At 39.8% G+C, this 10271-nt stretch overlaps 1 protein-coding gene and 1 long non-coding RNA gene across 2 annotated transcripts; both read left to right on the top strand.

Moving 5' to 3' along the window:
- Positions 1-782: 782 nt before the first annotated feature.
- On the top strand, positions 783-1936 carry LOC149647296 (uncharacterized). The gene is made up of 2 exons (XR_016371805.1): positions 783-1784; positions 1850-1936. It is a non-coding gene; the product is annotated as an uncharacterized LOC149647296 (long non-coding RNA).
- A 5200-nt stretch (positions 1937-7136) lies between these two features.
- Positions 7137-9636, top strand: LOC149647297 (uncharacterized). Its single transcript, XM_089849727.1, has 6 exons — positions 7137-7485; positions 8035-8129; positions 8197-8239; positions 8334-8513; positions 8572-8678; positions 9005-9636. The coding sequence occupies exons 1-6, from the start codon at positions 7453-7455 to the stop codon at positions 9222-9224; spliced, it is 678 nt and encodes a 225-aa protein (XP_089705853.1). The 5' UTR covers positions 7137-7452; the 3' UTR covers positions 9225-9636.
- Positions 9637-10271: the final 635 nt, after the last annotated feature.

The following is a 10271-nucleotide window of genomic DNA, read 5'->3' on the forward strand; positions in this document are numbered from 1 at the left end:
CTCTATTTAGTGTCTCTACGAGTGTATGCATTGTATTATTGCACTTTCAAATTCCGCTGCAAATGCCTTTGCCAATCCAAAAATGGAGTTCGTAAGGAAAGTCAACTTGTAGGGGAACCACGTGACCCTCGCTATGCTTTAAAAGCTGACTCCTTTGACCAGAAAGGGAAAATAAACATTTTATGTTAACAGAGTGAGAATGACATTTTTGAAACGTAAAGGCTCTTGGTCGTTATGATAGACATTATTTGTATACTCAGCGCCCCTCTGTTTCGCGACTAATTCGTATCAGAAGTTTATGACTTCTTATCCTGGGAAGTATTGGATTCTAACCATATCCGGAACCATCTCTGTTAGCCAACTTCTTATTAGGTCCGATCACCGCGCCACCTACGGCGCTTCTCTCATTTTAAGCTGGCAGGCTGATTTGCGCGCCAGCAGCGGGCAAGTAACGAAACTTTAAGGTGTGTCCCGTGGTTTGAGGTAACGAATCAGAAACGGTGACAAGAACAGCTGTTTTAATAGGGTTTGCTAGAAATTCCGGTCAAACTAGTGTGGGGTCCTAGACTCACGGATTGTAATGGATTTTCATAGAGTTCTAGACAGACGGCTTTTCAACGATAGGCGCTGAAGAAGTTTAGAACACGCCCCACAGTTTGAGTGCCACAGCCTCGGCGTGGGATTTTTTTCAGTAGATTAGATAGTTTTCCTAGTGGGGAGGAAACTTTCGACCCTCTTTTACGATTACCATAGGCAATTTTGACTAGCAGGGATGGATACTATCAGGAGTTCATAATAGCCCGAAGTACGAAACTGGTTAAAAAGCCCGTAACAACAAAGTTTCGCCGTAAAGCTCAGCGGATTCATACACCGCTTAACTCCCCAAAAAATAGATACCCCATTTTTTAGCGCCCACGCGCATTAACTTACACACTTCCGGTTTAGCACTATTTTTATGTTGTGATTTTGGGAGCGAAACTGGCTCACGTCTGCTTCTGTCGGAACGGTGTAAATTAAGCCTTGGCTAAGAAGTTGGCTTTTAGTCGGGGTTTCTAGTTTTCTACAAAACATTTAAACGATCGTCAATAATGTTTTGTTGTGATATGTGTGAGTGAGAATTCCGTGGTGAAATTAAAACGGTTTGGACAAATTTATTCCCAGTATCTTTAATATAAGAATTGCAACGTGTTTCTACGTCCACCATATCGCCATTTTTCTTTTCGACGGAGATCCCAGCCAACGGAAGTTTTGGAACGAAAACCAAGGAGCATAGATACCACTACGAAATGCTGTAAGGTTGTATGTCCATCAGCAGGCTAATCCTTTCTATGCGCAACGACAGAATCTTGTTGTTCGCGATTTTTACCATTAGCTCTATGGCCAGTTTCATACTTCCCCCCCCCCGAAGGGGGGTTATTATGAACTCCTGTTGTAAATATTTCGCGTCTGATGAAGACCAGGCAGGAAGTCACACAAAGAATAATTGACATTATTGGTGACAACTTTGTAATGGGTTTTTTAATCGGGGTCATTTTGTGACTGTTCATAAAACTTGCATTCTTACTGGTAGAAAAGTAATTAAGATATGTGTGGTATTGTTTGCGTAGCTTCATTTTTGGATATTGCCAAGAAACTCTTATAAAATCGTGTACAATCTGTACCCACTGGTGTCAGGGTGCGTTCAATTACCAAAATTAAAGCTACTGTTGAATCCAGGGAAGGCCACCGCTTACGCTCTTGATGATTTGCTGCAAGAACTGCTTCCAACGCACATGTTTATCATGGTAGGCCTTATTTTAGTTCATGTCCAACACCGAGATTGGGTGATAAAACTGTTTTACGAATTTAGCCGCAAGGAAAGACTCTGGAATCGATTCCGGATGAAGGAAGATCAGCTTGAAATTAAATTTAATAAAATTAAAGTTATTAATCATAAGTTTTGCGTGCCTTATTTCTGCGTATAAAGATACCTCAGTTGTGACGTCAGTGCCTAGGTAAACAGTCACGGGCTTAGATTAGGTAGTGGGCGGCCATGTTTGGTATCGGTTTTGGTTGGTTCTATGGGAAAATAGCATGGGTGACGTCACACTAAGGCTTCCGAGATAACTCGCTGTCAAAGCATAGCGCGGCTCCAGTAGATCTCCTACAAGGGGACTTTCCTCCTGCACTCCGGGTTTCACTTGGCAAAGGCTGGTTTCAAGTGCAACGTCACACTAAGGCTTTCGAGATAACTCGCTGTCAAAGCATAGCGCGGCTCCAGTAGATCCCTACAAGGGGACTTTCCTCCTGCAATCCGGGTTTCACTTGGCAAAGGCTGGTTTCAAGTGCAATGTCACAATAAGGCTACCGAGATAACTCGCTGTCAAAGCATAGCGCGGCTCCAGTAGATCTCCTACAAGGGGACTTTCCTCCTGCACTCCGGGTTTCACTTGGCAAAGGCTGGTTTCAAGTGCACTTATAAATCCCGCCCACAAATGGCTCTAGCTTTGCCAAGCCAAAACTGGACTTCGTAAGGAAAGTCAACTTTTAGGGGATCCACTGGAGCCGCGCTATACTTTAAGTAATTGACAAACTTCAAAAATAGACCAGTTTGATTGATATAGCAGTACCTCTATCACAAAATATAGGGTAATTCCGGATTGTCGAGATTACGTTCACCATTTCAATGAAAGCGCGGCTCCGTTGATGCCCCTGAAAGATGCCTTTTCTGCTACACAGTGGCTAAGCTTGCTAAAGGCTAGTTAAAGCAAAGGGCGGCTCCGTTGATGCCCCTGAAAGATGCCTTTTCTGCTACACGTTGGCTAAGCTTGGCAAAGGCTAGTTAAACCAAAGGCAGGAACCAATGGGACCTAGTGCATTAGGTATGATTGCTTCCTGCCTTTGGCAAGGTAAAATTCGTGTCCAGAAGATTAGCCAGCATGCTAGGGGTGATAATGGAGCCGCCTGTTACTTTAAGCCAAAGGCAGGAACCAATGGGACCTAGTGCATTAGGTCTGATTGGTTCCTGCCTTTGGCAAGGTAAAATTCGTGTCCAGAAGATTAGCCAGAATGCTAGGAGTGATAATGGAGCCGTGCTTTCCTTTAATTTCGTAAAAGCGAATTAGGATAGTTTAGCCATCGGTTGAAAAAACAAGTTGGAAACCAAAATAAACCTCTCAGAGTCGGAATTGGGCTATCTACTCAATTAAAAGGTTTTTCTTAAATAATTAAATATAAATGATATTAATTATGTTAAAACGTCAGTAATTGAGCTTAATTCTAGTGAAGTTTTAAGAAACTTTATTCCTAAAATAATTTTAAACATAGCTACTGCTAACGTTTGGTTTCTAGCGAACATCTGCTTCACAGTTTTCGTAAATTTAGGGTAGATAAGGCGATTGATTCACAGAAATGGATAAGAAAACCAGAAATTGCGTGAACCTTTGCTGTAAGCACTGCCATTGGAGGGCTAGACGTTTCTCACAACCCTAGTCGATCGCCGCGTACATTTTAACCTTAAGGATGATGGTGGCGTGAAAGCCAATATTGCTTTTTGTGAACTGCGAACGCGGTCCGGATATTGCATATACGCATGTTCTATACAGTTGTATAGATTCACGATATTTGTTTGCTCCGTTTCACAGCTGCGAACGAAGTGACAGACACACAGACAGAAACGTCCAGTGTAATACCTCTCTCGTATGTATGGCGTCGTTTTTACTATGCGCTATTTCACCTCAGAATTCTTAATATAATTTTAACATTACACATAATTTGCGTCGAAAACATGGTTTTGAAACGAAAAGGAGCGTCCAAAGGCTGAACGACTATATGTGTAGTTGCTATCTTGAGAAGAAGTTGATTAACGGCGTTGCCATAGAGACAGGACGATTAATGACAATAAACTCGATAACAGCTAGTGTGATGTGTTTGAAGCGTTGCCATGGTAACATGGTTTTGAATGTAGCTTAATAGTTAGAGCCTTTTAATCACTCGAAAGAGAACTCTAAAATCTCAACAGACGAGAACACTCATTCGATTCTATGTCTTCAGGGTTCTTAGCATGTTTTGACATAAACTCTATATTAAACCAAAGCGCGGGTTCAGTGGATCCCCTACAAGAAGTCTTTCCTTACAAACTCCAGTGTTGGCTTGGCGAAAGAGGAGGCATTTGTGGGCGGAATTTATAAGTGCACTTATAAATCCCGCCCACTAGCCTTTGCCAAGCTAAACCCGGAGTTCAGGAGGAAAGTCACCTTGTAGGGGATCCACTGGAGCATATATACCTACGCTTCAATGAACCCTGTCAATGAAATATACACGTTAGCCATGGATAATGTATGCGCTTGAGGAAATCTGTTTTCACGCTATAGAGGGCTTTCAGTTGGAGGAGAAGCTGAGTCTCGTGACATAATTTACGCTGCCATATTGGTGGGTTTAAAGCAGGCTACTACCCAATATGGCTACTAGAACAGACTTGGGAGGGTGTGACGTACTACTATCCTATCTGAATGCTCTCTATAGAATAGGCAACTCGCTATCTCCGATGGCAGCTCATTCGATATAAACCCTGTTACAATATCGGTTGTCAGCACGCGCAAAGCTAGGTCTTATGTAACGTAGCTTTGCGCGTGCTGACAAGAAACGAAAGAATTACCGATTTTCAGGATTTAAAATCTTGATATTTAAATGCTGAAAATGAGTATTTCGTTAGTCTCTTGTCAGCACGCGCAAAATAATGATAGTAAGCTGACGTCGGGTTGCCTATCATATAGCATGAAAACAAATTCCCTCACGCGAATTCTTCATTCGTGCAGATTCGTGGTACCACTTTGCGTTATTAAACGACTGTATCCTAGACAGTAATTATTACCAGAAGTGAGATGAGACTAGAAGTGAAGGGCTCTAGCATTGACAGTAGATCCTGGCACTAGTGAACAAATTTGAGGATTTTATGCCGCTCCCACGCGCTAAAACTAGAGAGAAAAATATTTTGTCGAGTTTCAAAAACCTTTCCTACCCCCTTCCCCTCAACCTAAAGCCGCGGAACACGGACGCGGGTGCTTGAACCTAGTTCGGTCGTCTACCACCGCGAGCGTCTCACGTTTTGGAGAGGAAATTCTGAAACCGCCAGCAGAGGGCCAACCGTTGGTGTGTTATCAAGAATATTCACTTTCGCCGAGTGAAGAATTTGGTTAGCTCAGTACTTCTGGTCTCATCTCACTTCTGTTATTACATGTAAATAAATGAAGGCGAAAGCGCAATTTTGGTATGGAAACGATCGTTTAAACACAGTTAGACACTGAAGAGGATCAATAATGGCCAAGTCATACGCTGTGAAACGTTTCGGTAGTTAGGACGGTAGTTTACCCTCCTCGTGAAAATTCAGAGACTTAAAGTTGGGCTCAAATCCTTGCAGTAGTAGGTATAAATTTTCTCTCGATTGAACGTTGAAGAAGGCCGTAGCATATACGTACTAAGGGAGTTGAATGTGATAAGTTGTCTAAAGATAATTGAACAAATTAAGTAGTTTAAGGGTAGATGAAATGAAAAATCTAGTGATTTTTTATCGATTGTTCTGCTAATTATAAGACCAATCAGCAAAATGAAACATCCAGGAAATATCTCCGAATGATTTTAAAATTCAAATTACGTTAAGATTTTAAGGTTAATTTGAAAATAAGGGTGTACCTCATATGAGCAGTTCCCTGTAGAGCAGTTCTCGAAATAGCAACCGCGATTCCAAAAAACAGCGGAGTTTTTCAAAACTGCTGTTTTAGAAATAGCGGCTGCTATTTTGGGAAATAGCAGTGTTTGTCTTGAGTTTCGAGCATTTCTTAATAATACAGTTATATTCGTTGGTTTCAAATACCTTTTCCGTGATCATTTAATCAGGAATGTGACCTAATAAAACATCATGTTTTGGTAGAATTATTGTAAACAGTAATATTTTGTAGAAGGCGTAACATCGTTACACCATTTCCAAAATATTACTAACATAAGTCTAACCAAACGAAACAAAACCCGACCTAATACTATTTAGTTGAAATAATCAACTTTAACCTAACCAAATTATCCATATCTGACCTAGTTCTTTTTAGGTTCATATAACTCAGCTGGGCCAGCTTAAACCATAATAAACAACTATCGTTTTTCGCATATCTGTTTTTCCGCTCTTTAATAGAGAACTGCTGTAACGGTACGCCGCGTTTACGAGAACCGCTGTATCGGTAATTGCTGTAATGGGTAAACTGCCATTTCGGGAACCGCTATTTAGAGAACTGTTGCTATGAGGACCGCTATTATGAAATCCGCTCATAAGGGAACTGCTCATGTGAAGGCTTCCCGAAAATAAGCCCCTCCGACCAATCGAGTAACGCCCTGCCTTCCTGTTAACAAAACTCCTGAGGCACGCGCCACGATTGGCACATCGCGCGCAATTTTTCTCAAATCAGGCGATAAATTTCATTCGGCATGGAGCTTGCCACGAGAATTTTGTTATTAAAAGGGGATTTTTCGGAGGTACTTATTTAAAATTATAAATTATCCATAAAATTTGAATGTAATTCTAATAGACCATTCCTGTAAATACTTGTAGAGAAACAAACGTGCAGGGGCGGAGAGGTGTCTTCCGACTCGCTAAGAGGCAACGCCAGATGGAGCCACAGTTCACTAAACGCGGGAGGCTAGGCAACACGCTCTGCCTCTAGCGGTGCTTCTCAAAACACCTCTAGCCCCTGTTAAGTTCTCTTCAGCCATGTCAATAATGGAATGGTCTATTTTAAAATCATTCGGTATTCTCTTGGATACCGCTCTGTCAGAATTATGTATGTTCCAGCGCTGACTGTCAAAGCCGAATAGGCAGTCTTAAAAAAACCGAGTGGAGTCTTCTATTCAATTCCACCGCTGTACGCATCGTTTCAACGAATTGAAGTTGATTATTTTAGCCCGTTAGTGGTATCAGAAGGCGGAAACCGGTATATTATTATGACAGATTATTATAGTAAATGGGCGGGATGCCTAGCAACACCAAACGCCACTGCCCTAACGGAAGCTAACGACGTAGTTTTATGACAAAAAAAATACAAATATGTCCTATTGAACTATCTGTCCCCAATATAAACTAGCAGATTGTAATTGAATGAGTATATAACAATACGATTACATTCTGCTAGCTTTTCACAACCTTCACTCGCGACGATGTATCCCAGTCAATTCTGAATCGAACCAAAACTACATTAGCAATACAAAATATTGCTCCTTCAATTGAAAAATCGCAGAAGGCAATAATTTCTTAAAACGTCTGTCGAAAGCGTAGATTACATCAAAGCTATAATAACGTGTCTGGTTTTCAGCAATCTAGATGCGAAATTGAGTGAGTCTTCGCGTATTTTGCTTTCAAATTAGCGCAAAGTTCTACTGTGATTCCTCGTTCGCTACGTCTGAGTCAGGCGAGAAACCTCGAAGCTGACCATGAACGAGCCCATGAGATATGTGGTGGAGAGTGTGAGTATCGCGTATGCCTTGGTGTGAATAAGGCAAAGCCACGATAGATTATGTTATTTGCCGTGTCGCTTTTTTCGCAAGACTACAAACATCTCTTGAACTAAAGAAACCCGTCTTTTAATGTTTTACTAAATGGTTGGATTAACTTAGATTGAGACGCACCGTGGAAATAGAACAGGCATAGTAGTCATCCAGAGAGTTTATCTTAATTAGAAAAGAGCCCGCGTCCTAGGCATTTCTCGGGACTGGCGCAGATTGATTTTTTTAAAACCTAATACGGTGACAGACAAAGGTTTCGAGGATATTGGAACGTTCTTCTCGGAGAATATAAAATATAAATTCGAGTTTAGATTAGACCCTTCGAAACTCTGTCTATTATAATATAAATTGAAGCAATTAGGCCTGGTGATAAAATATTTCGTTAGCTGTATAAGTGAAATCAGGTATCGCGTTGTACCTCGTGCATCGATATGGACTACTCGTGACGACCTCATTACCTTTCTTGGCGATATGAGTTTCATAATAAATTGAAAGGACTTCTCATTTTAGAACAATTATGACTTCATGAAGAGAACTATGCTCGTGAGAAATCGCCATGAGGGAGATATGCTCATTGATGATTTCGTAGTATATCCGAAAGGCCGGTAAATTTCCAATACGTTAACATCTTAAGTACTGGCGTTTAGGTTAAGTGTTGAATATTTTTGGCAGTATTAACGTAACGTACATTCCCACCGATAACGTGTATAAAACGGTAAGTCTTAAATTCGGACTAGAACGATTTTAGTCGTGCAGGCGGAACCGCGAATGAAAGAGAAAATTTTAATTTGTTTCGTAACCTGTTTTAGGAAGGAGATATGTATTCTCGTTGGATGCAAGTGCACTCTCCATATTTCGATTCTCTCGAAAAGCTAAATCGAACTTTAAGCGACCCGTTTCGGATCTACGAATATAACATGTTGTCTTATTTCCAAAAACCCGACTACCAAATATCACTGAGTGCAATCCTTGAAGTCTTTCTTCCGAAGGTGCGTACACGTTTCATCTTTAGGAGACTTCTTATACCTAAATCACTGCCTTTCGAAGGTGTGGACGATTATCATTCTCTTTCTCTTCTTGTTCAATTTCTTGACGATTGCCAAGCGATTGGTACCGAGAGTACACCGTTTCCTTGTCGGAGTCCCCGACACCTTGTAGGCTAGAAAAGAAATTAAAATTCTATTGGAAATCATACACTTTTTGAAGAAAGCGTGAAACTTTGCACAATGATAAATAAGGGTATCTCTAATTAATTCAAGATTGGAGCCCAACTCTAACTCATTTGCGACAAGCTTCCAAAATATATTATAATGACATATATATTTGAAATCTAAATTTTATGAAGTTCCCTAAACTTTGTCGCAGAGCGAAAGGTTTCCCGTCAGGAATCCCTAGAGTCAATGGTTTTCTGGCATTTATCATTGTGCAAAGGTTTAACGCATTCCTCATAGAGTGCGTGATTGCTTCCTTAATCCTCCAGACTATTGGGGAACACGTACGAGTCCGCCAAGAAGGTTATCTTGGCCACCTACTTCGTCGGTTGTTTCATATTGATGGAAGTCTTCAAAGCCAACCTGTCGACCAAATTGACGGTGGACATTGATCGCAACATCCATGTCTTCGATGATATCTTCAAATATCCCAACATGCCCCTTGTTTTTGATGTCGAGTTTTACCTCGTGAATTATTTGCGGGTATAAATATTATGTTATTTATCTAGGGGTGACGATAGGTAGGGATGAATCATAGCCAAGAATGCCGAAGTTCGAAATTCTAAGGGAGCGGTAGATAAGGCCTGATGACGGCTCTAAAGTATAAGGAAGGTTTTTGGGTTGGTTGTAACGGAGCCTCCGAGGCTTACTTAAGTTCATTGTTTTGATCTTTTCATACTGAACTAAAATCCGGGCCCTATTCAAGATAATCCATCCAATAATTTATTTTATAAAACATAAAGTGGTTTTTGTTTCCATAAAATTAATTCAAGATTATGGCGAAAAACTAGAAAATGTGCTTAGAAATAACATAGGAAATTTTCCAAACTCACCCATTTTTTAACTACCGTTGACAATACGTTTGTTAGATTTGAAAACGGTCTTAAATGAAAGCCCCAAACTTATAATTGACGCCTATAATTTTTCATTAAGAAAAATGAATTTTAAATATTTTTTTTCATAGATTAAATTACATGCTCTGAATTATGTGGTTTACCCTTAAACTTTGTAACTTACTTTTTTTAAGCATGGGTGAAGTAGCGTCGTTTTACCGTAGATATAGTGACTTGCTTTAGCTAATCAAATTGGTAGGGCAATTAGCTAGCTTAATTGTCATTATAACTTTTGCGCGTCCAACTAATTTAGTTGCGAAGTACAGATTAAATCTAATTAAACTAGATTACTAATGAAAGCAATTAAAGATAACTACCAATTATAGGTTATTAAACTAGATTACCAATTATAGGTTATTAAACTAGATTACCAGTTATAGGTTATTAAACTAGATTACCAATAAAGGTAATTAAATCAGATTACCAATTAAAGGTAATTAAGTTATATAACCAATTAAAGGTAATTATATTATATTACCAATTAAAGCTAATTAAACTAGATTACCAATTAAAGCTAATTAAACTAGATTACCAATTAAAGCTAATTAAACTAGATTACCAATTAAAGCTAATTAAACTAGATTACCAATTAAAGGTAATTAAACTAGATTACCGATTATAGATAATTAAACTAGATTAAACA

Source organism: Phalangium opilio, unplaced genomic scaffold (assembly GCF_054372755.1).
Source record: "Phalangium opilio isolate 3A_F unplaced genomic scaffold, DU_Popi_V2 ptg000089l_1, whole genome shotgun sequence".
Lineage (NCBI taxonomy): Eukaryota > Metazoa > Arthropoda > Arachnida > Opiliones > Phalangiidae > Phalangium > Phalangium opilio.